Source organism: Leptodactylus fuscus, chromosome 8, assembly GCF_031893055.1.
Source record: "Leptodactylus fuscus isolate aLepFus1 chromosome 8, aLepFus1.hap2, whole genome shotgun sequence".
NCBI lineage: Eukaryota > Metazoa > Chordata > Amphibia > Anura > Leptodactylidae > Leptodactylus > Leptodactylus fuscus.
This window is the reverse complement of record NC_134272.1, coordinates 48,900,076-48,927,652: the sequence shown is the minus strand read 5'-3', so window position 1 is coordinate 48,927,652 and position 27,577 is coordinate 48,900,076. Positions and strand designations below refer to the sequence as shown.

The following is a 27,577-nucleotide window of genomic DNA, read 5'->3' as shown; positions in this document are numbered from 1 at the left end:
AGACCTAGCACATAGACTTAGAACATAGTCCTTTACAGAATATGATCCTACGTGTCGTTGCCTGTAGCAACAAATGTAATCCAACAGTTGTAATACACAGGTTGGATACCCACGCTGTCGTAATCCGCAGATTCCATGCTCACACAGTCCACAGTATTTCACTTAGGCAGCAGCAGCATTATATCAGTGGAAACTTAGTTGTATGAAAGCATACAGGTGGCATCAAAGTGTAGTCTGCTATATACACTTAGTATACAACTCTCTATATTCGTACACATTGATTACTCTGCACAATGGTCTTCAGGTCTTGAGTATTTATCTCACTGGAGATGGTCTCTCACATTCAGTACTTCAGGAAGGATAGTCTTGGCTTCTCACTTGACCAGTCACAGTTATCATGTAGTCAGATGTGTGATTCTCCAGTCTCCATAGTCTTTAGTGGCACACTAGGATGCAGTTTCTTTCACCCTCTAGGGTCTTCAGGGTTAAGCTTTGAGATGCCCCACTCCAGTGACACATGTTACTGTGTATCTACAGTACTGTGAGGATATGACCCCCACAGAGCCCTCAACATTATCCAGTTTATCTGGTACATGGACAGGGAGAAGGACCTTCATTGGGCCCCACGGTAGTGAGGCCCCCTTAGCTGACCTGGATTGAGCAGGACAATCCAATATTTCAGATGCTGTTCCATTGTTCCAGACAGCTCTATATGTATCCTTAGGATGCAGATAAAGTTTAATAGAGTGGTAGAGCACAGCGATCAGCTTTGTGCTTCACCATTCAGGCTTTGGCTGATGATGTCTGCAGCATTTTGTCATTCACAATGAGTGGTTCTCTAACATGTTAAACATCACATTTGACTGGATAAACCTTGACATAGCATATATAAAGTGACAGAAACATAACATGGCCACTATAAACTTTAAATGTAGAGAATCTGTACCTCAAGTATTTTATGGGCTCATTATTTCCATTTATGCATCATTTACATCATCTCTTTCCTTTTCTTCCTTTAAGAAGTATACCCAGCCAGTTCTGTTCTCGAGACCCAGCCTGTCAGGTGGCACACGTGCCCAGCACATGTCTCTAGCCAATCATGACATGGGTCTATTACAACCTAATTTGTCCTGCTACTGTTGCCAGTTTTAGTCGTTCATACCTTGCTATTGCATTGCCTATATTTGCTTATCACATACCTTTTGTTTGACTAGGACAACTTTCACATCTGTGTTGGTGCCCATCTAATGGAGAGCACATCTGAACTTGTAACCAAAAAAGTCCTGCAAGCACAAATCTCTTGTCCTGCAATGTCAGAGAGAAAACTGGACACCAAATAGTACCAAACATTATAGTCAAAGGGGACCCTCGAGACCCATGACCTGTCAGTAGATTATTATTGTTTAATCCATTCTTCTGGTTCTACGACAGATGTGAATAAACACATAGACTGTGGGGGTAGACTTAATCTACCATTGAAAAGTTTGGTATCTGGCAACTACTGAGGCCATTGCTCAAGTGATCCTCTAGTTTTTACCCTAATTACTGTGCAAGGACCTGGTCTACACTGCAGGGAACTGCCAGGTTGGTACTTCTAGGAGAAGATCGGTGGCTGCCAACTCAGACAGGTGGAGAGATGAAAATATAAGGTACCAATGGCAGAGACATAGTCAGTGGTCAAGACAAAGTCAGGACAGGTTTAGTTCATTTGTAGCAGAGTTCAGGAATGGGCAAACTCAACACAGTGAACTGGCAGGAGAAAGAAGTGCAGAGCTAGGTAAACAAGCAGTTGAATATTTGGGTGATCACAATGCTCAATAGATATAACACCTTTACAGGACACTAGCAAGCTAGGAACCTTATTGCTCAAGGATCTTCCTGTAGTAGAAGATGCCTTATATACCCTAAAGCAGAAATAGAAAGTAGTAAGATGGGTTTGGATGGGGACTTTAAACAAAATGTGCATGCTGTTTGGTGGAAAGGGCTGCTTTTTTTAAAGACATTTGTAATGCACTCTTCTCTCACAAAGTACAGGAAGTGTTATGGAGTAGGGGAGTTAGTGGCTGGCATACAGGTACTCATTCCCAACACCCACAATGATTAGTTGTTTTGCAGGAAGCCAATCAGTTAGCAATAGTGATAACCACTGAGCCACCATTGTCCATAGGCAGAGTCTGGTATTGCAGAACATTGTTAATAATCTTGGACAACACCTTAAAGTACTTGGTACCATAAGAGTACCAAGGACTGCCATAAAGGGGATGAAATGTGGGATTTTGTTTAATTCCTACTTATACTTGCCAACATTTTAAAATCAGTGTCTGAGTTTGCGGCTATGTTTGCTTCTGTTCATGGCCATGCCCTATGTGAATGTGGCACCAACCCCTTCCATATGGTGTGGATACACTATATACTGGGCACACCCTTTTTTGGACATGATCATTACATAAACTGTCCAAGTCAAGCAAAAAATGATGGGCCTAGGAAATGTGTCAGATCTTCTAGAAGTCCAAGTGCTCACTCCTTTTTTGAGGAGAATTGGTGAGTATATTCTTCCTCTTAGTATCTAGGCATCAGAGACCTTACCCTTTGGCTATTTGGGCTTATTGTGTGCTTACTGTGTTTTTCATGGCTAGCACATTGACCCATTCATTTCTATGGCTGTATACAAGTGCCCATGTATTATCATGGACCCATATATGTGGCAGTTAGCAAGTGGGAAATTTCAAGATAGGCAGTCTATTTTATTTACTTATATAGCACCATCATATTCTGCAGCACTTTACAGATGTTGTCAATCACTGTCCCATGTACGGCTCACAATTTACATTCCTTATCAGTATCTCATTGTAATGTGAGAGTAAACCCATGCAAACACAGGGAAAACATACAACCTCAACATTTGCAGGTGTTATCTGCAACCTAGGACTCTGGCCCTGCAAGACTGTAGTGCTAACCACTGAGCCACCGTGCTTCCATATCTGTCCATTTTGTGGGTTTCCTGAGAGCAGTAAATAGGGTCATCCATATACCGCCCATGCCATTCAATCCCAGCCTGGCTACATGTTGTGTGCATGTAGCCTTGATGTATTCTTCTTGTTCTTACCCTATGCTTTTTCCTCTACATCTTCAAAGTTGTCTTCTACATTGTCAGTTTCCCCGCCTCCTATCACATAAGTTCTTAACAATAATTTCTATACCACACTTGTTCTGACCTTCAGTATGTTGTTATTCTCCATTTCCCTCCCACACTCATTTCCTCTATAATACTTCTCCTCCCTCCCTCCACTTTTTTCTTTCTCTATTATCCTTAGTCATTATTCTACATATATATGAAGGATTTTGTGGTATAATCTAGGAGCAAGCACATACTTAGCCATTGCTACGCAACTATCTGACTATAATCAAGTGTAATCTAATATATCAGTGGGTCTGAAATATCAGTGCAGCTCACGCACAGTCTGCCCTGCATCGATTACCAAAGACAATGATTGTAAGTATTCCAATCGCATCGAAAAATGTATCTATTATGTCATTATATTCTATCATCTATGTGGAATAGATTTGTTGAGAATGTTTTTCCTAATAATAATGTGATATAAATCGATACAACGAACTTATAGTCATATATTATAAAATGTTATAGAACTTTATGGTCATTGTATGACCACCTACTTTATTACATTATTATATATCTGACCAGATCTTGATGCCTTATTGTTGTTTAGTCTCTTTAAGAAACTATGTATCTTTGTGGGATTAAAAGGGTGTGTATGATTGTACGGTGGTCATTGATCTTGTCTTCCTATCTTTATAAAGGAGCTTCTTGATAACAGATATACTGTGGCCACCTAGGGTTTGGTATATGGTACAGAAAGTTAGTTTTTTCTACCTTGATGTTTCCAAAGTGCACAGAATTTATCTTGATACAGTGAAACCTCTTTGAGTTGACCATCAAAATTGCATCAAAAAGTGGTCTTCTAGGTGATCTTCTCAAAGAAGATGGCCAGTCTGTATAATATATAGTGGATTGGAAATCTGATCTAGATAAGGAACTGGTCTCAAAGAGGTGGTTGTTTACTGAGATTTCACTGAAGACATTTGGAAACCTAAATTAATGAAAAATAGAATTAGAGAAAGTTATTTTTGTGAAGAAACAATGAATCAGCCTTCTATGTTGTTTATGGTTTATAAGTAATGTATCAGCTTATAATCTTCGTTATACTATGTATCAGTCGTTGTTCTGTGTTAGATGTTGCTATTATGACCTCAGTATTTGCAGCTCCTGTTATAACTATTATACTGTACAGTCCAGGATCAGATACATATTTGTATCTATATAATTTCTAGTATATTATATTACATTATAAAATTTATAGTATTATCTATAAATGAATATAAAGGGAAATGTTTAATAAAACATGTGCACATTCATATATTATCATAAATTAATGCTATCTCATAAATGAATATTATCTCTTGCTCAGTGAAATGTGCGGACTATTTACTAATAGTATTATAACAAGCATACTCCATGTAAAGTATATTGTCTTGTAGAGCTAAAGTTAAAGTCGTATTCTTAGACATAATAGTTTTGTCTATTGTTCCATGGTGGAGTCTCTAGGGTTATAGTCTGCATGTGTTGTAGCTATTCAGTGACATCCACAGTGTATTGGAGAGGATAGGGAACCAGATAAAGATGTCTTCATTCTCACTGCCTGGTTGTTTTGCTTCATCCTCGTCTTGCAGCATTATGTGTCTGACTTAATTTTGGGGTCTGAAGGAGGAGTCATGTGTAGTACTCAGTATTAGGTTGGGGGTGTTGGGGTGTTGCACATAAGTTTTGGCTGGCTCTAATATTTAGCTAAGTGTTGGTATATTGCCTGTATGTTGACTAGCTGATGCCCCCCACCGCTTCCAGTCCTGAAAAGATTGGGTCACCACTGCTTACCTTGTAACTTTTTGGCCTGTCACATAGAGGTGAATATTAAAAACTGTTTCCCTATCTATATGCTTGGATTCTTTTTAAAATGTAAGCACAAACAACATCTGAATATAGACATTTTAAGATCTAAAATGCACCAAATTAAGACATATTATAAACATTTGAGTATAATATACAGATATGGACCAGATAAATAGTTCCAGAACAATAGAATTATGTTTATTAAAAAAGAGGGACAGGATCAAAGAGAGACGTGGGTGAAATGTAGGGACTGTCTTGTCAAAAAAAGGACACTTGGGAGGAATCCCATCAGTTTGCAAGCAGATGGCAGATGTAAGCCATTGTTCAGGTGTCTAGTTTTGCATAGTTTGGATCATAAGTTGACGACCCATAGATTCCATACCAATTTTCTATACATCTGAAAGGGTACAGTTTCACCTTATAGCCATGCAGTGCTCCTTAGGGGCAAGGGTAGGTAAATGATCCCTTAGTGATACCTGTTATAAGGTAGTAATCTTTCAAGTCAATGCTGACGCTTCAAACATTGCATTGGACATTGACTTGCAGGGTGATGCTACACAGTTTGTTTTTTTTATGGAATGTATCAAAACTATCTGTAGAAATCCATTAATGTAGAGATACATTGAATATGTTTGTATTAGAGATGAAAAGCCCTTTTCCACAATGCACAAACTCCACCCATGATGTGACCCCGAGCATGTCAATTTATAGGCTGCAACCTACTATTTAGCATCCTAATAGGTCCTCGGCTGTCTGTCCTCCTCTTGTATGACGTCATCCCTCTTCCTTCCAATACCTGATATAAAAGAAATTTTCTATAACCTTGCCAATAAGACACGACGGACTTCTCTCATTTTCATCAAGACGGGCTCAGTGAGAGTCTTGTATCCACTATGATTAAATTTATGCCCACCAGCCTGCTGGGGATTTATGTGATAAAGCAGTGTACATCCAGAGGAGTGTCTGATTTTTTTTTTTTTACTTGTTGCAAATGCTGAAGGCACATGGGAGGATTCATCTGTGGTGTCTGATTCCCTGTCTCCCAGGAGAGGTGAGAGGGTCTGCAGCCGTGCCATCCTTTGCAGATGTTTCTATGGTTACAGTCTCAGTTAATTTCTAAGCGAAGATCTGTCCTCCGATGGAAAAACAATACAACAATCACCCATCCCCTACTACTAGACAGTGTACTGGCAAGCCAGGGCCGTCACGAGAAGGTCACAGGCTACAGTGACAATTTCCCTAGACCGAGCTACAAAATCCATACTGCACCTCCTACCTATTTGCTGCTGATGAGTATCGGTGTCACCTTGCGCTTACTCACAGACACATTAGTAAATTAGATACATTTTTTGTAGTTTTTTTTTTTAGTTTTTCCCTGCTTAGATTATACTTCTAACAATAACACATTTTCTAATTTGTCTGTGCTCAATATGCGCTTTTACTTTTTTTCATGTTTTATTTTTTATATTTTTATCTTTACATTTAAATGATTTTATAATTTGTTCTTTATCTAGATTTAAATCATTTGAATTTATTACATTTATCAATCATTACATTTATATTATGCATCACTTATTATATCTTTATATAATTTATTCTTGACATTTATCTGTGTCTATATTCATATAATTTGTCACTTATTCTTTATATTTATCTTCTGTTACATTTATGTCAATTATCCGAACGTATCCGAATGTATCACTTATTCTTTACAATTCTGTAATTTATCATTTATTCTTTACAATTGTATACTTTATTCTCTACATTTATAAAAATGAGAAAGTAAAGTAATTGTATAACAATGATCTGCAATAGAGATGAGCGAACACTGTTTGGATCAGCCGATCCGAACAGCACGCTCCCATAGAAATGAATGGAAGCACCTGTGAGGCTGACTTTGCCGGCGTCCGGCCGGCGTCACAAGTGCTTCCATTCATTTCTATGGGAGCGTGCTGTTCGGATCGGCTGATCCAAACAGTGTTTGCTCATCTCTAATCTGCAACCTATGGCTTTCCTGACGTTTGGGTTCTATAATACTCAGGATTTGAGATGAGCGAGTACTGTTCGGATCAGCCAATCCAAACAGTACGCTCCATAGAAATGAATGGATGCACCTGGTACTTCCGCTTTGACGGCGGCCGGCTGCATAACCCCCCGCGTGCCGGCTATGTCCATTCATTTCTATGCGAGCGTGCTGTTCGGATCGGCTGATCCGAACAGTACTCGCTCATCTCTACTCAGGATTACCAATGCCAAACATTTGTAATGCGTCATACAGATGCTCATCCCCATCAAGGGTCAGGTATTTTATGGGCAGTCATTTTTATCTAGCAGGATATCTTAAGCATGTGGGAAGAAACCAGAACAATTGTAGGAAAACCACAGAATCATGGGGAGAACAATATGCAGATGTTGCTGTTGGTTGGATTTGAACCAAGGACCATAGTACTACAAGGCAATGGTGCTAACCACTGAGCCCCGCTGCTCCAGACCGACAAAGACTACTGACCACTTCTTCTTAGTAACTTCAGGCATTGGAGCCAAGCCCATTGATAAAGAGTGGATAATATGAAGGATGGACAGGCCCATCTTACATAATATTGATTCCAACAGTGGACATCCCATTTGGAGTTGACTTTGGAGTCAATGGGGCATATTTATTATCATGTCTAAATGTAAAACTGCCTTTGTCGCCCATAGCAACCAATCACAGCCAAACATCTGTATTTTGCTTTTGAAACTGAAATCTGTGCTTTGATTGGTTGCTATGTGTATAGACCTATTAAATCTGCCCCAATCACAGGCCTCAATGGTCCCATAATATCACAGAAGGAGCCTGAAGTGGACTGAAAATGTCGGGGAATGTAGATCAGGCACCAGAAGAGGTTAGGAAAGGCCTTTACAATAGTAATACAATAGTAGTTTGTGGGTGGTGAACCTAAAAAATCAGGGGTTCGACTGGACCCAAGATTTTTGGGAAATTCATACCAAACCCAGCTTGTTACAAATTGATTTGCTCATCTCTAGCCTTCACATTATGATCCATGATGATTCAACATGTAGGATATCCATCTATGCTTAGAATGAAAGGGTTCCAGTGCCAATAGGACTACATTCCTATATATTCATATTGCAATTTTCCATGCACAGCTTTCTTGACACCCAGCTGTGTAGCAAACCTCAAATGAATGGGGCCACTACACAGTAACTTTCACAATGGCCCCAGTGAGTGCCCACTAAGTGGTCAAAGGGATGCTGAACAAAGTATGCAATAGACTGGTGTGGTGGGGTACCGGGTTTTTCACAGTGGGATAGGGTCCCAATCCATATCAATAAGGTAAAAAGATGATCCCACTGAGGCGTAACAATCTCATTAAGGTGAATTTATTCAGAAGATGGAAACACACAAGTACAGAGCAAGTGTAAACGTTTTCGGCCTAAACAGACAGGCAGCCTCTACGCCACCAACCTGTATCCCTGGCAGACTATCAGCAAGATAGAACGAGGACACCACATGTGACCTCTGAACGGATTGTCCAGAGAGTAGACATTCCCAAAGACAAGATTCCCTACTGGGAGATACAAAAAGGAATTATAGAGCTACGTCTGGGGTCCTGAATACCTAACCAAGTCTGAGGAAGGCCTGTTTAGGCCGGAAACGTTTACACTTGCACTGTACTTGTGTGTTTCCATCTTCTGAATAAACTCACCTTAATGAGATTGTTACGCCTCAGTGGGATCATCTTTTTACCTTGCTGAACAAAGTAGGGGAGGCAGGTCTTTCATTTTTAGGATTGGGGGGGGGGGGGTGCCAGAGATTGGATTTCCACTAATCCTAGCCATATGCCATCACCTTATAAATTGGGAATAACCTTTTAAAAGTGAATATGCACATATTCTGCTTAGATGGAGGATTTGCCTTAGAATCTCCCCCAATCCAACATTGTATATAAATAGGCACATAAGAACAGAGTCTACATAAGCAAACCATAGAACTAGAATAGGTCATACGCATGACCTTATGGGATGGTCATAGAGTACCAAGTTATTTTCTACTTTCTGCTCTGCTAGAGCTGCCCAAAGTCATTTGCACATGCTGTTACTTTGAAGTGGAAAAGTCAATTTATCCAGGAAACAGTAAGCCGCATAATCTCACAGAAATGGAAAGCTGAGTGCTACAATTCATTGCAGCCTTTAGAATCAGTCGTAGCATAAGAACTGTCCATAGGCAGGGTAAACCCGAAAAGCTTTGACAGGCTTGAGACCACTATAACCAATGGCTAGTATAAACTAGAGTGGGGTAAAGCACACTTCATTGGAATTTGGAGCAGTGAGAAAATGTTCGATAGACTGAAATGTGACCCTTAACCAGCAGATTGCTAGTGTGCATGAAAGGGCAATGCAAAATGTAAGAGACATGTAGAGACAACTGTCTAATATTCACTTGTACTATTGATTTATGCAAAGTTTGTATGGTGGCATTATATACGGGTTGAATACCAGTATTTTGTAAAGGGGTTGGCCACATGACCAAGGACTGTATATCACATTGTGAAGGTTGCAATTTCATAATGTATGAAAAATATTGTTATCCTTAAAAGTTGAATGCTAGAAATAGTTGTTTATGCTTGAACTGAAATACAAGATGGTGGCTGCACCCAGGATAAGACCCCATTGTGGAAAGAAGAGCACATGCTTGGCTCACTGCCAGGAGACCTCTCCCAGAAGACCTCCACCAGAAGACACCACCAGGGGCAGAAGTAACTGACCATATATGGAACTGTTTAAACTTTCTTTTTGTGTGATTAAGATGTATTACAAACAATAGCATTTGTCTCTCAATATTGGTCTGACAGTGGCCAACCCCTTTATGTACTACTCGTGAGTATGAAGTGGACTACATATGTCAGTAATAATAAGCATTATATAGCAGTGTTATGTGGATACTGTACATTAATATAATTTGGGTATGATATGGCAGTATTAGTTGGATCACACTTGTAGATATTGTGGAAATGACTGACAAGTAGGTGGGGACCTCACTTCTATTAGTTTGTAGGGCTCCTTTATCTGTAAAACCTGAAGTGTGGGGGTGCCATCCAAAAAGGGCCCCATTTTAATCATTGCTTTCATTACTGCTGTTCCTCTGTGTATACCTCCGCCTAGTAAGGATAATTCACAGTTTACATCACTATGTACTAAACTGTAGTAAAATAATTATCAGCCGTCTTATGGCGCACTAATTCCCACCGTGAATTGGCTTAATCTCCGGTCATTATTAGTTAACAAAGGAGCGTATAGCGACACTAAACTTAACATTCACTAATTTGCCTGTTATCTAATGTGCCTAGAGTTTTAGTCATCAGAGTCTCATGATCAATACTTCTGGCTAATTTACAATTACTGTCATTAATGACTTTCTTACTAATGAGCAGCACAGACCTATCTGCTAGCAGCACTGCTTTCTATATTCTGCAGTCTCCTGATATATCAATGAGCCTTTCCATCATTTGGCATGCATCTTGTGTATCTGCCATTACAAAAATATCATGTCAATGACTAGTTGTAGCCATATGTGTAACATCCTGAGTCTTTTATATTCCCTATTAAGTGGGCAGCTTCCTGATGTGATGTAACTTTGGCCTAAACAGATCTCTTCCTATTACGGCTTTCCCTCCCCTCTCATAGCATACAGTCTAATATAGAGAGAGAAATATTGACACTCCATCAAGGTATATAGAGTTGTTGATATAGAGTAATTAATTATATAATAGTAATAATTGCATAGTATAATTAAAAATAATTAATAATTTTATTTTGAAGCCAGAGTTGAAGTTTGTATCTTTATTTCTACCCTGATTCTACCCAAAATTGGTCCCGAATCTGTCGCTGACTCCTAAGACCTGTATCATCCTATATGGACATCCTATATATATTTTCTGCCTTTAATACTTTTAACTGCAAATACACTATAGCAACTCTAGACTGGTGTACTTAAGTGTCTGCCAATAAGGACAACTTATCCTGTGAATAGGGAATAATTTGTAGGTCGATGGGACCGATCATAAGAACAAGAATGCTTTGCACCCCCCTTCTGAATAGAGCAGCGAGTACACAGGCAAACTGTCATGCCATTCATTTTTATGGTATAACCAAAGTACGTGCTCAACTATCTCTAGTGGTCCCTGTAATCTGCACCCTCCGCTGATCTACAACTTATTCCCTAACCTGTAGTTAGTAGATAAGTAACTGTCAGGGGCTACATTTTATGCTGTTCTGACAACATTTTGATAAAAAAAAATCAAAACACTAAATTGGTTTTATTCTTTTTCTTGATGCTTTGCAATTTACTTCATTGCGGATATCAAAAAGGACAGTTGGAGCCAATAAATGAGGTGAGCGGTTGAAATTCTACCGTGTGATATTATATTTTATAATTGATTCATACATATATATTGTGGGGAAGGTAGCTTGGTAGAAGCGGTGGTGCGGACCCAAACAGTCAAGACAGGGACACAAAAATGTGCAGCAAACTGGTTTATTTAGAAAAAAACAGGAAAATAAATAAACCTTGACTTCAGACACAAATAAGCAAAACAAAATACAATACATTAACCTCAGGCAAAAATAAAACAAATTCCTGCTCGTCCGAGCGACTAACTAAACAGACGTTACAACCTAACTATACTTGTGGCTTACTACCAGCCACACGAAAAACACAAGCACAACCGGACTCAGGGTTACAGGACAGACCCAGTCACTTCCTCTCCTCTTAGGATCTGTCCCACAGTGCAGCCTCAGCAGGCCCAATAATGAGTCTATCACCCACACCTAGGGCTGAGGCCTACTCCAGACCACACATAAGTCAGGAATCTGCGGCTGATATAGCGTGATTCCAGCACTTTGCCTTTCACTTTCTCACAATATTTTTACCCTTTATTGATACACCATAGCTGACAGCAGACAGATTCATGAGAAGAAAAGCATCACATTGACATGTATAATATGATGTATGGAGAGATGTATTAGTAGTAGTGCCCTGTGTGGTCAACATTTGCCTAAAAAAATTACAAAATATCTGACCACATGTTGTGAGTTCTAAGTATAAAAGTGGTGGAAAATCTTAATAAATGAGAAGTATAAAGTGTTAGACTGGGGCCCCATGTGGCGTAAACGCTGGCCGTGTCCCTGTAGGTATATTTGAAACCTCTGCTGACTTTCTGTGTAAAGAGCTGCAGGGAAAACCGCAATGTGTTACTGCCGCAGTTTTTCCCACAGTGCTTTTTTGCTGTGGCCTGCCACGTGGGGCCTCATCCTTAACGTGATAATGTTGGCTGTTGGCATGTCTAAGTGAATCTTGCCACATTTGACTGCCAATGAAAGCTGAGTTCTCTACGTAACAAATTGCTACTTGTTGCTATGTCTTGGCACAGGGGTTCCTGTCCAAAATCTCAGATCTGCTGCTGTGTCGGTGGACGTGCAGAAACTGCTGTCAAAAGTGTTATGAATGCAGCTGCTGCCAGTCAAGTGAAGATGAAGTGGAGATCCTGGGGCCCTTTCCTGCTCAAACACCACCATGGCTGTTAGTATAGCGGAGACTAGTTACTGCTGTATAAATTGTTCTGTTATTTTTTATTTTTCCATTTTTTAGGTGAGGCATTTTTAATATTCAAAGATTTTAGATAACCAATAATAGAACTCCTTTTTTGTTTTTCTGGTAGCATTGTTGGGTAAATATTACATTAAAATAAAATGCATGCAATGGCTTTCCCCCCTGTCCTTCCTCCTGATTCTCAGAGGCTACTTTTAGGTAGTATACCACTTGGTAAGAGATTGCTTACTGCTAGTATAGAAGACGTTCTTCCCAGTTGACAGTCTATGGTGCATCATTGGACTGAGAGAATCAAAACGAACGTTTTGACAAATTCTCTGTATCTAAGCTTTATTGACCTAGCTATTATTAGGTGTTGGGAGTCATGGTTATGTGAAGTCACACACACACAGCAAACAGGCTTCAGATGGCCCAGACAGACCACCAGTAGAGAGGATTGTTTGATCCGTTGACAATACAAAACCTGTTTGCTTCCATGCCCAACTGTATCTCATCTTGTATCCACTCTAGAGATAGCCCAACAGGATACTTGAGACTCCTTCAATTGTACAATTATTCCCTATAAACTTCCCCTTTTACTCTAATAAGGTGATTTCTTACATTTATCACCATCACATTCACAAATTGAAAGTTTTGTTGCATTCCAACAACTCATTCTTGGTGTGTGATTTTTTTTTTTTTTGGCCAGTGAATGTACTTATGTAAGCTAGAAGACGGTTTTAGTGTTAGAAGTACATGTAAAACATATATAAAATGCTGTGCAATACACTCCATGAAAAACTTTTACACTGTAATGGCAACTGTCCCTTTAGACATAGCACAGCGTATCAGTTGTTCCTGGAGTCTTCTTTCTTACAATTATGTATCTGTGTACCAAAATGGTATTTTTTTTTATTGTTTACCATTGTTCAATGTACTTACTAGGATAAATAATCGCAGTGAGGATAAGGAAGGAGATTCGGAGAATGCAACAAGTGAGCCTCCTCCTACTCCACAGGAGACATCACCTGACAGAAGACGATCTTCTTCAGATACATCCAGATCTACATATAGTCTTACAAGGCGTATTTCAAGTAAGTTTTCCAAATACTATAACCTGTGTATACAATATTTCTTATTACTGAACCCTCTATTAGCACAAAAGTATAAAGCTGTCATATTAAGCTTAAAGTTGGCCACACAGTTTCAGTATCTGTAGGACCAATGCTCATTTGGTGAGAGTAATCTCTTCTGACTCCCCTATACACATAAATGCTTGGTTCAGCCAAGTATGTGTGTGTGTTTTAATGGATAGTACCTGATCCTCCATTCCTATGACATCAACTGATGGGGACTAATTGGAGGTTCCAAAACACATTGGATAGTTGTCCACTTGGTACTTCAGAGTTTGGTGAGTTTGGCTGGCTTTTACAGTTTTATGTAGGTCATAATGAGGGACTTAGTTGCAAAGTTATTTTTTGTTGGGCCTTCACAGATGTGAATCTTCATAAAGAAAACCTTAGAAGATGAAGAAGATGGTGACAGCTACCAAAGCTATAGAGACAAGAGATGGTGATTTTGATGATCAAGCGCAGAGAGTTGTTAACTAGAGATGAGCGAGTAGTATTCGATCGAGTAGGTATTCGATCGAATACTACGGTATTCGAAATACTCGTACTCGATCGAGTACCACTCGCTATTCGAATGGAAAAGTTTGATGCAGAACCAGGATTGATTGGCCGAATGCTATACAGTCGGCTAATCAACGCTGGTTCTTCTCCTACTTTTAGAAGTCTTCTCCGTGCAGCTTCCCCGCAGCGTCTTCCGGCTCTGAATTCACTCTGCCAGGCATCGGGCCTGGGCAAAGCCGACTGTGCATGCCCGTGCTACAAGAAAATGGCCGCTTTGACTGTAAGCGGCCATTTTCTTGTAGTGCGGGCATGTGCAGTCGGCTCTGCCCAGGCCCGATGCCTGGCACAGTGAATTCAGAGCCGGAAGATGCTGCGGGGACGCTGCATGGAGAAGACTTCTCGGAGGATCCAGCCCGACCCTCACTCATGTACTTGGTAAGTTTAATTTGATCGAATGTTGCCTACCCCTGAAACGAACATTTTCCCCCCATAGACTATAATAGGATTCGATATTCGATTCGAGTAGTCGAATATTGAGCGGCTACTCGAAACGAATATCGAACATTTTACTGTTCGCTCAACTCTATTGTTAACCGGTGGTACATTCTTGACTACACTGTGGCTGCAACTGTGGGGAATTATCTAAAAATATTGAATACATGTGGGAGCTGAGCTGTAGTCACTATATAGAGCATAGCGCCAACTACTTCTGTCTTCATTCTGTGCATAGTATGGGCATTAAAAGTAGCCTTGTATGGCTGATTTGTATAGAAGCTGGCTATTGACCTGTTTCACCAATCGCGTATTTATGTCTTGTTCTTAAAATAGACCATAAAATAATAAATCCTAGACAATTCCTTTAGAAGCATACATTGGATTTGAACCAGAAGTGGGTATTTACTGAATGCTTAAAGGGGTTGTCCAGAATATCAAATGTTAAGGCCTATCCTTATAATATCTGTTCAGTGGGGAGTGTCAGCTGTATGGGGTTGCTTTTGGTGCTCATACTATATACAAGACCTGGCTGGAAGCAGTTAATTTTGTGCCTTGTATAGTGGCCAGGTACAGTATAGAAGTCATTGGGAGCTGAGCTGCAGTAACGATGCTTGGCCTCTATGCAGGGACTACAAAGTTTTTTGCTTTGCCTTCTTCACCGATCAGATATTTACAGGCCTATCTTATGAATAGGCCAGTAAATCTGATATCCTGAACAATACCTTTAAGCATGCCAAGACTTTTTTTTGACAGGGTTTAATTTTCTTTGTTATTTATTTATATTGTTAAATATATTAGTGTTCCCATATTTGGTCTTTATTTATACACATTGCTACATCTTGCTATCTCCTAGGTTTAGAGTCCAGAAGACCAAGTTCTCCTTTAATTGACATTAAGCCAATTGAGTTTGGTGCATTAGGAGCAAAAAAAGAAATTGTGCAACCAACTGTACTAAGAAAAACGTATACCCCTGAGGACTACTTTAGGAAATTCGAACCTCATCTGTATCCTGTCGATTCCAGTAATGATGATGTAGACTCATTAACAGATGATGAAATTCTAACCAAGTATCAACTAGGTATGCTGCATTTTAGTACTCAGTATGATCTACTTCACAACTATCTGATTGTGAGAGTAATAGAGGCTAGAGACTTACCGCCACCCATATCTTACGATGGTTCTAGACAAGACATGGCTCATTCAAACCCATACGTAAAGATATGTCTACTGCCAGATCAGAAGAACTCTAAGCAAACCGGAGTCAAACGTAAGACCCAGAATCCAGTATTTGAGGAGAGATATACTTTTGAAATCCCATTTTTAGAAGCCCAAAGAAGAACATTGCTCTTGACAGTGGTGGATTTTGACAAGTTTTCACGACATTGTGTTATTGGTAAAGTCTCCATGTCATTGAGTGAGGTCGACCTTGTGAAAGGAGGACATTGGTGGAAAGCTTTAATACCAAGCTCTCAGGTAAGGTGACCATTCTATACACATTAAATACAGAAGACTAAAAGAATGGAAGGGTGTGTTTTGAAAGATTTTAAAAATTCCAGATCTGTTGAAAGTGATTACTTTTTGGGACATAAGGTTGATGTGTGAAGCGCTAATGCTTGAACAAGCCAATGATTTATTTCGAAGACTGCTATAAATTCTCAATGAGTGTGGTGAACCCATAGAAAGATAAATTGGCCATGTTCAGATAATGAATACTCACCTTCCCTCATCTCTTTTGGGCTTCCTTATGGCGTTTGGTGCTCTCATGGTGACATTATGCACCTGGGGTCACTGCTGAGGCCTGTGATTGGGCTACAGCGGGGACATGGGCATGGAAAGCATCCTGACATCACAATGTCTTCATGTCACCACTGAAGTCCAATCACAAGCCTCAGAGGTGACCCGGGGTGCAGGTCCTCACCAAGGAGAATAAGAGACAACGGGGTATGCCACAAGGAGGCCCAAAAGAGGTGAAAGGGAATATAAATGTTTGGTTTTTTTACACTTTCCCTGGGCCTCCACCTAATATATTCTGAGGTCTGAGACCCCAGCATATAATAACTTCACTTCTGGTTCTATCCAAACTTATTCGACACAAAACAAATCAGGGACTTGAGCCACCCAAACCCGAAACAAAATGAATCTTGGGGGGGTTCGCCCATCTCTATCCAGGATTAGAAGACATAGATGATGGTCACATGGCCATGCTGCAGCAAAATCCCATTTGTTTAAATGGGACTTAGCAACAGCTACTGCACCATTTGCGGGTAGATAGACCTCACTGATTAACTCTTTCTGGGAAGGAATAGAAAAATATAGCAATTCTGCTGTAGCCTTTTTATGTTCTAAATTTTGCACCAATCACTGTGCAGCTTAAACAACCTGAAAAATTTATTCACTGTGTCGATATGGTTAAATTGATACTAAATTTGTGTAGTTTTTTTTTTTTTTCAAGTTTTATTACTTTTCCAAATTACCAAAGACTTTTTGTAATACTTTTTTTCCCCAAAACTTACTTCCCTTATTGTTAAGGGAATTGTGTAAAGACTTATTGTGTGAAGACCTTTTTGAATGATGCCATTTTAGGGATTGCCACACTTTTTGCTTACTTCTTATAACTTTTTTCTGTGTCAAACAAACAAAACCCAGCAATTATGGCACTTTTTTTCAGTTTTTTGAATGCCACTAAATGTGCAGGGAAAATAACATTACAGTTGTATTCCTTGTGGTCCTTATGAACATGGCAATACCCAAAAAGTGTGTTGTTTTTATGATTTATTGAACATTTTGGCATGTGCGATTAATTTGTTGTTGTTTGTTTTTTTTTTACTTTTTTAAAACTTTATTTAATTTTTTTTAAATACAATTTTTATGTTATGACTTTAACTTGCAATCTTTTGATTGTTTTTATAATAAACTTTAACAACTAATAAGTATGTAGTGTACATTATACTGTCTGTAATTTTTTGACAGATAGTTTGTTAGGCTGTGTTTTTGGCATGGCATGGCCTAACAGGATTATACATTCATATGCTTCATTAGGTCCATTAAATCCCTTAGGCCACAAAAAACCCTTAGATACCTTGTACACTATTATCAACAACATCTAAGGGGTTAAACAAGCTGGAATCAGTGATTTGCTGATTCTGGGGTGTTAGGAGTAGGTGCCTAGCTTTGCGTCTGCAGGAGTCCCCACATTATTTTGCCGGAAATAAGTCTCATTGATGACTGATGTATAAAACCTATGCACTGGTCACTAATGGGTTAAAGGGAGTGTTACCAGAACAGTCCCTATTGAACTATAAGCACAATCAGATAGATGGAGGTTCACATGATACTACTCATTTTTTGGCAACTAAGGAAGTTGATCAGAAAGCAGAAAAAAAGTAATATTTTTTTTAATGTGAACCCTTACTATTTGGTTGTGCTGAAATTGTAGTTTAATAGGGACCATCTCCGAGCCCATATAAGTGACGTGGAGTAAATCTTGATCTGGAGGAATTGGTTAGCTGCAGAGTTATAAAACTCCCCTGATTCACACTGGCTATATAATCTGTGTGTGCTGTGTGCAGAACCTCCAGTGTATTCTTTGAAATAATACTTCACACTGTTTTCTCTGCCTCTTAGTTTTAAAAGTTGACAGGGAGAAACCCATGACAAGCAGGAGGCATAAGGGCAGGATAAATCTACTTCATATAGGATTATTCTGAGAATCTGCACCCCTTAGATAGTACACAGAGTATGTGCAGTATAATGAAACTGCCTTTCTGCCTTTGGCAAGTTATAGAATGTATAGAAAGTGTAGGTCCCATTAGGAGAGGGGAAGATGACCCCACTCTGGCAGACAACCCAATACCTAGAAATGCTTCATAACACATGTACATAATGCATGCACAAAAGCCTGTTTTTTTTTGCTAATAATAGCTTATGTTGCATTTATAAAGCCAAAAAGAACATTTTGTCAGAGTGCTTCTTTAAAGGGCTTTTCTAACCTTAGATAACTATGACTAAAATTAAAGTGCATTTGTGATTCCCTATGTTTGTAATATGGTTTGCACTATCTTTTGCATCCTGAGGAATAACTTTGGGAACATGTATAAGAGGGTAAGATGTACACAATACCTAAAACATCCACATTTTATATCAATTACATATTTCTGCATATTGAAAAGCAGCGTATGATGCACATTGCCATACCATCTAGGAAAATTTAGTCTTCCTGGTTCTGTGCTTGGTCAGTGAGGAGCATGTCAAGATGAACCTGTTCATGTTGTGAAATAGACTTGAAGAGTTTTCCATGGAAGTATTAGAAGAACCAATTGGAATTCCACCTGCTTGACTCATTTGTAGCAAATGATCTTGAACATCGTGTTCTGCATGGATTATGTTGTGCTCTTTCCACTGCATCGTAAACAGGCTTGAGCAGCATATGCTCCGGCCATGGCTAGAATGATGAAGCAGTTGTGTCTGATATGAGAAGGACTCTGGGTACTAGTCTGACCAATGCAGTATCCAGGGCAACTAATGTACAATTAAAGTTTCCCATGCAACCAGCTGTTTCTGTACAATTATGTTCCGTTAGTAATCCTGCCAAACACTGCAGTGTATCCTACTGGTGCTTATATACAGGAAAATCATCTAATCCCCAATTATAAGACTAGTGTGACATTATAAAATACAAGGCCAGGGGCTTGTACACAGGTCTCGGAGGCAACTCCTAATATTCTTAGGACAGTACAGTGCCGGTTTATTAAGTCTTGTATTACTGGATAATGCCCGAGCATCAGAGATGTCAACCTGGGAAAGGCCTTTACGAATGGCAAGTCACTGCAAGAGTGGCCTTTATAAGAGTCATGACCATAAAAACAGTTACACAATTCCAAACCCCATATATAAATATTAGACCCCAGATTGTTACTAATTAATTAAGATAAACAATTCCTAAAGCCTTATGTTAATAATTTTTTCATTAGGTGTGTTTTTTCACATACCAAGCTTTTTCATTCCATGCATATCTCTCTATATTATAAAAATGAATTCTAGTCTGTCTGTCTGTCTGTCTGTCTTTCTGTTCTCTATGCGTGACCAAACGACTAGACCGATCTTCACCAAATTTGGCACACAGATACTTTAGGTGTCCGGGAAGGTTTAAAACGAGAATCCAACTCACTTGGACATAACGTTCTGGAGATACAGCTTTCCCAACACCCTGACCCCCCCATTAGCCAAAACAAACCTGCAAGTCTTTCACTCATATTCCAACTGCAATACACACAGTCACTCCACAAGAATGATCCAACACTGATATACAAACTGAGATACACACATCAGAGGATTAGATACACAGATCAACACACAGTATCAGATGTCAGAGAATTAGATATGCGCATCTGTAGACAGTTCCACATGTCAGAGGATTAAATATGCGCGTCTGCACACTGTTCCACAAGCTGAAGGATTAGATACACGCGTCTGCACACAGTTCCACACACTAGAGGATTAGATACGCACGTCTGCTCAAAGTGCCGCACGCTGAATGATTAGATACACAGGTCAGCACACAGTATCACATGCCAGAGGATTAGATATGCATGTCTGCACATAGTTCCACAACCCAAAGGATTAGATACGCACGTCTGCACACAGTACCACACGCTCAAGGATTAGATACACAGGTCAGCACACGGTATCACACGCTAGAGGATTAGATACGCGCATCTGCACAAAGTACCACACGCTGAAGGATTAGATACACAGGTCAGCATACAGTATCACACGCCAGAGGATTAGATACGCGCGTCTGCACACAGTTCCACATGCCAGAGGATTAGATACACAGGTCAGCACACAATATCACACGCCATAGGATTAGATACGCGCGTCTTCACACAGTAGCACACACCGGAGGATTTGATATGCATGTCTGCACACAGTACCACAAGCCTGAGGATTAGATGCGTAAGTCTTAACACAATATCACACGCTGAAGGATTAGCTACGCACATCTGCAGACAGTACCAAATGCTGGAGGATTAGATATGCACGTCTTAACACAATACCACAGACAGAAGATTAGATACGCAAGTCTGCCCACAGGTCCACACACCACAGGATTAGATACGCGCCACTGCACACAATACCACACACCGGACGATTGGATACACAGGTCAGCACACAGTACCACACGCCAGAGGATTAGATACGCAAGTCTGCCCACAGTTCCACACACTGCAGAATTAGATACGTGCCACTGCACACAATCCCACACACCGGAGGATTGGATATGCGCCAATGCACACAGTTACACATGCCACAGGATTAGATATGCCCATCTACACACAATTCCACATGCCAGAGGATTAGATACGCAAGTCTTCATACAGTACCACATGCCAGAGGATTAGATACGTACGTCTTCACACAGTTCCACATGCCAGAGGATTAGATACATGTGTCTATACACAATTCCACATGCCGCAGGATGAGATACGCACGTCTGCACACAGTTCCACACGCCGGAGGATTAGATCCACACCACTGCATACAATACATAGCGGAGGGTTAGATACACACTACTGCACACAATACCACACGGGGAGGGTTAGATACACGCGTCTGCATACAGTACCACATGCCAGAGCATTAGATACGTGCATATGCACACAGAACCAAGCGCCAAAGGATTAGATACACGCGTCTTCACACAAATCCACACGCCAGAGGATTAGATATGCGCCACTGCACACAATACCACACACCAGAGGATTGGATACGCACCACTGCACACAATACCACTCGCCAGAGGATTAGATATGCACCCATGCACACAGTACCACACAAGGGAGGATTAGATATGTGCCACTGCACACAGTATCACACGCCAGAGGATTAGATATGTGCCACTGCACACAGTACCACACGCTAGAGGATTAGATACGCACCACTCCACACAGTACCACATGCCAGTGGAATAGATACGTGCATCAGCACACAGTACCACACGCCGGAGGATTAGATACATGGCTCTACATGTTAGAGTTTTACTCCAGGTTTCCATAGCAACCCAGCCATTTTTCTTCACTATTTTATGTCAGCCTTAAAGGGGCAGGGCGCTGTGAATGACACTGTTACACAAGGTCACATACACACAGCTTTACTCCAGGTCTCCATAACAACCGATCGCAGGTTTTTCACTGATATTCGAAATGAGATACACATGATCACATGACGCTTATGGACACACACAAACAATATACAAAATACACCAGTGCAAAATTGGACAATTCTTATGGGGCCACTACACAAACAAAAAATCAAATATGCCCGTGCAAATCTGGGTCCTCCTGCTAGTGTGTGATAAATAGAAAAATATCTCCACATGCCAGCACATTATCTGCTTAGAAATTATATTGTCATGTATATAATGTACTGACTTATAGACATCTCTCTATATACCAATACATTATATAAGAACAGCACAATACTATTGCTGCTTGGTATAAGAAAAGGATGTGCCTATTTATAGGTACCGTACCTATAAACAACTGGCTATTTATAGTTACTAGAGATCAGTTAACACCGTTCAGTCGAATACATATTCGATCGAATATCAGGCCGTTCGAGGTATTCGATTACAATCGAATACAAGGCCGCAAACGCAGTAAAGATTTGTATCCCCTCCCACCTTTCCTGGCGCGTTATTTGCACCAATAACTGCGCAGGGGAGGTGGGACAGGAACTGCGACAATGGAGGCAGTACATTGGCTGCCGAAATCAGGTGACCTTCAATTTAGACGAATGGTGGATTTAACATTCGATTAATTTGGGACTGTGAACTATGTGACTGTGAGACAGGGATAGATCTACAGGCAGGGTTAGCTAGGGATTACCTTTATTTAGGGGGGAATGTTACTCACCCAGCTCTTTGGGGCTCTATCTTGTTGGGATCCCTGTCAGCTTGCGATATGCGCGAGCTGACTTTTTCCCATAGGAATGCATTGACCAGCGTTGATTAGCCAGTGTAGAAGGAGTAGCTGGAGGGATGGTTGGCAGTAGCGCAGAGCTGTGTGTGTGACAGGAGGAGTAGCTGGAGGGATGGTTGGCAGTAGTGTAGAGCTGTGTGTGACAGGAGAAGTAGCTGGAGGGATGGTTGGCAGTAGAGCAGAGCTGTGTGTGTGACAGAAGGAGTAGCTGGAGGGATGGTTGGCAGTAGCGCAGAGCTGTGTGTGTGACAGGAGGAGTAGCTGGAGGGATGGTTGGTAGTAGAGCAGAGCTGTGTGTGTGACAGGAGGAGTAGCTGGAGGGATGGTTGGTAGTAGAGCAGAGCTGTGTGTGTGACAGGAGGAGTAGCTGGAGGGATGGTTGGCAGTAGTGCAGAGCTGTGTGTGTGACAAGAGGAGTAGCTGTAGGGATGGTTGGCAGTAGAGCAGAGCTGTGTGTGTGACAGGAGGAGTAGCTGGAGGGATGGTTGGCAGTAGAGCAGAGCTGTGTGTGTGACAGGAGGAGTAGCTGGAGGGATGGTTGGCAGTAGTGCAGAGCTGTGTGTGTGACAGGAGGAGTAGCTGGAGGGATGGTTGGCAGTAGAGCAGAGCTGTGTGTGTGACAGGAGGAGTAGCTGGAGGGATGGTTGGCAGTAGAGCAGAGCTGTGTGTGTGACAGGAGGAGTAGCTGGAGGGATGGTTGGCAGTAGTGCAGAGCTGTGTGTGTGACAGGAGGAGTAGCTGGAGGGATGGTTGGCAGTAGAGCAGAGCTGTGTGTGTGACAGGAGGAGTAGCTGGAGGGATGGTTGGCAGTAGCGCAGAGCTGTGTGTGTGACAGGAGGAGTAGCTGGAGGGATGGTTGGCAGTAGTGCAGAGCTGTGAGTGTGAGAGGAGGAGTAGCTGGAGGGATGGTTGGCAGTAGAGCAGAGCTGTGTGTGTGACAGGAGGAGTAGTTGGAGGGATGGTTGGCAGTAGCGCAGAGCTGTGTCTGTGACAGGAGGAGTAGTTGGAGGGATGGTTGGCAGTAGCGCAGGGCTGTGTGTGTGTGACAGGAGGAGTAGCTGGAGGGATGGTTGGCAGTAGAGCAGTAGAGCAGAGCTGTGTGTGTGCAAGGAAATGGAGAAATGTCTGATTTGCCACTTTGATTTGGGGAAAAAGTCTAAAAAATTGACAACTTGGTTTTCTTGTTGTTCCACACTACATGAAGATTGTTATAGAGTGGATGGATGTCCGCAATGCGAGGAAGACTAGCCATATTCATTGTAACATAAATGTCTTAGGTTTATAGGCACGGTACTACCTATAGATAGCCAGTAGTTTAAAGGTATGGACAGCACCTAAAAATAGCCAGTTGTTATAGTTGTTAAGATTGTTATAGAGTGGATGGATGTCCGCAATGCGAGGAAGTGGGGAAAAAGTCTAAAAAATTGACAACTTGGTTTTCTTGTTGTTCCACACTACATGAAGATTGTTATAGAGTGGATGGATGTCCGCAATGCGAGGAAGACTAGCCATATTCATTGTAACATAAATGTCTTAGGTTTATAGGCACGGTACTACCTATAGATAGCCAGTAGTTTAAAGGTATGGACAGCACCTAAAAATAGCCAGTTGTTATAGTTGTTAAGATTGTTATAGAGTGGATGGATGTCCGCAATGCGAGGAAGTGGGGAAAAAGTCTAAAAAATTGACAACTTGGTTTTCTTGTTGTTCCACACTACATGAAGATTGTTATAGAGTGGATGTCCGCAATGCGAGGAAGACTAGCCATATTCATTGTAACATAAATGTCTTAAGTTTATAGGCACGGTACTACCTATAGATAGCCAGTAGTTTAAAGGTATGGACGGCACTTAAAAATAGCCAGTTGTTATAGTTGTTAAGATTGTTATAGAGTGGATGGATGTCCGCAATGCGAGGAAGTGGGGGAAAAGTCTAAAAAATTGACAACTTGGTTTTCTTGTTGTTCCACACTACATGAAGATTGTTATAGAGTGGATGGATGTCCGCAATGCAAGGAAGACTAGCCATATTCATTGTAACATAAATGTGTTAATAAAGTGAAAATTTACTGGGATAAATATGATACATCTGCAGTTCATTTAAGTTTATAGGCACGGTACTACCTATAGATAACCAGTAGTTTAAAGGTACGGACGGCACCTAAAAATTGCCAGTAGTTCATAGGTACGACCTAAAAATAGCCAATAGTTCATAGGTACGGTACCTATAAATAGCCACATCCATAAGAAAAACCTATTTAAAAAAAACTATACCCCATTGAAACTAATAGAGATTGTGGCTCAGTCAGTAGACTTTGTATTTTGGTTTTTGGGTTCAAATCCCTGCTCACACCTAGTAAAAAAATGAATAAAGTTAAGCTTTAAATATTTGTATCCACTGCATTGAGGTGACATCATAGAGCAGTAGTACTAGTGATTCGGCAGCAGGGTGACAGACGTTATTGCTCAGGTAACTGTGTGAGGGGACTTGAAAACTGGGAGACTCCTGGGGTGGGTTGATATGTCTGGAGCATACATGTGTATGAGTGTGCATAGATGTAACTACTAAGGTTAACCAGTGGACCAAGGGGTCCAGCAACTAAGGGGGCCCATTGCCAATGAGACCTAGGTGCAATTACTGATGGATGATGGAAAACTGACCACACGTCCATTTGTTGATTGCATTTGAAATCATCATAATTATTTTCTTCATATGCTGTGTTGTCACAGTATACATAGAGATATTTTGATGTGCCTACTCCCTGTGCTATGATGTCATATTGGGCATCACTGGTTATGGTATGTGACATCACTGTGTTCATTATACCTGTACTGTGATATCTCTGTGTGCATTATTCTGGTGCTGTGACATCACGGTGTGCATTATTTCTGTTCTTTGACATTACTGTGTGCATTATTCCTGTAGTATGACATCACAATATTCATTATTCCTGTTCTGTAACATTGCTGTGTACAATATCCCAGTACTTTAACATCACTATGTGCATTATGCCAGTTTTAAAGGAGACCAAAATAATCATCTACTTTTCAAGTTCTGAACTTGCTGCTAAAGTTAATAATGGTAGAGTTGGGCCCCATTACTCATTTTACTTTGGGGCCCCATGGTAACTTGTTTCACCCCTGATGGCCATCTTAATGCACAGGTCAGATCTTACAGATGCCCTTTGCGGTCAATTACTCAGTGTTTAACATCTCTGGCATAGGGGTCACAATGTTTGCAGCCACAACAAGTCACCCTCACTATGCTAAGGCAGATTAGGGGGCGTTCACACTACCGTCGGTGTCCGACATGTAGTGTCCGCTCCTAGTGTCCGCTCAAAATCTGTCACGGACACTAGGAGCGGACACTAGCTGTGTCCGTGACACCTGTCATTCACTTGAATGGGCATCGGGTGCGTTCTTTTGCACTCCGTGCCCGTCCTTCCCTGTCCGCAAGAGAAGATGTCCGACTTCTCAAGCGGACAGAAGAACCCTGCATGCCCAGGCTATTTTTTTATATCAGTGTCCGCTCGCGAGCACCGGAGGAGGACGGGACCAGAGGACATCGGAGGAAGAAGAGGCGGGGATGAAGAAAACGGCGCGCCCTGAATGCCCGCCCAGCGTGCATGTTCGTTAAGTAGATCACATTCTTTTTTAGGTTATTATTTTAAAACGGGGGGGTAGTTTAGTATAACATTTACGGTGCCTGAATAGCCTTTTTAAAGGCTATACACGCATATGTGGGGCTCTATCAGCATGATTTTGCTGATAGAGCCCCTTTAAAGGGATTCTACCATTAAACTACTTTTTTTTCTAATTACCACGTCGGAATAGCCTTAAGGAAGGCTGTTCGTCTCCTACCTTTAGACGTGGTCCCCGCTGCGCCGTTCTGTAGAAATACCGGTTTTATCCAGTATGCAAATGAGCTCTCCGCAGCAATGAGGGCAGGCCCCAGCGCTGAAAGGCCGATGAGCGCATCTCCATTGCTGCCCAAAGCTCTTTCCTGCGCCACCTCCTTCTTCTTGTAGTTCGATACAGGAGCATAGAGAGGCCACTCCAAAATGGCCGCTGGCCGCCTCCTGAATTGAACTGCAAGAGCGGCCGCCGGCCATTTTTGGGTAGCCGCTCTTGCAGTTCAATACAGGAGCCGGCCGGCGGCCATTTTGGGGTAGCCGCTCTTGCAGTTCAATACAGGAGCTGGCCGGCGGCCATTTTAGGGTAGCCGCTCTTGCAGTTCAATACAGGAGCTGGCCGGCGGCCATTTTGGGGTGGCCTCTCTATGCTCCTGTATCGAACTACAAGAGCAAGAGAAGCCAGAAGAGGCGGAGTTGCTGCAGAAGAAGGAGGTGGCGCAGGAAAGAGCAGCAATGGGGACGCGCTCATCGGTGTTTCAGCGCTGGGGCTCGCCCTCATTGCTGCGGAGAGCTTATTTGCATACCGGTTAAAACCGGTATTTCTACGGAACGGCGCGGCGGAGACCACGTCTAAAGGTAGGAGACGAATATCCTTTCTTAAGGCTATTCCGACGTGTTCATTAGAAAAAAAGGTAGTTTAATGGTAGAATCCCTTTAAGGTTATTCTGATGTGGTAGTACTGAAAAAAGGGATTCTAATGACAGAATCTGTTTAAGGTGGTCTGGGCTCAGAAAGACAAGAAAATGGAAATGGAAATGCTACTACAATGTGCGGAAGGGATGCAGGTGACATAATCAGGAGAAGTTATGGAAAGGAACTCAACTGAGCTTTGGCACCAGAGACAGTGAGCTGTAGTTACGCTCCTGATTAGCTTAAAGAATCCTTTTTCTTCAGGATGTTCAGCAGCTTGGACTATATAGCACACGTCTTTATTCGCTGCAGAAAGTTTGATTGAAAGGAGGATGAGAAGAGTAAGAGATGGAATTAAGCTATGGAGAGACT

General features: G+C 41.3%; 1 protein-coding gene across 1 annotated transcript in view; it reads left to right on the top strand.

The window, feature by feature from the left end:
- Positions 1–27,577, top strand: part of SYT17 (synaptotagmin 17) — an 83,707-nt gene that overhangs the window by 15,517 nt on the left and 40,613 nt on the right. The window contains exons 2-5 of the mRNA XM_075285542.1: positions 11,344–11,361; positions 12,400–12,548; positions 13,503–13,651; positions 15,537–16,156. Coding sequence (XP_075141643.1) covers positions 11,344–11,361; positions 12,400–12,548; positions 13,503–13,651; positions 15,537–16,156 — 936 coding nt within the window. The remainder of the gene's footprint in view (positions 1–11,343; positions 11,362–12,399; positions 12,549–13,502; positions 13,652–15,536; positions 16,157–27,577) is intronic.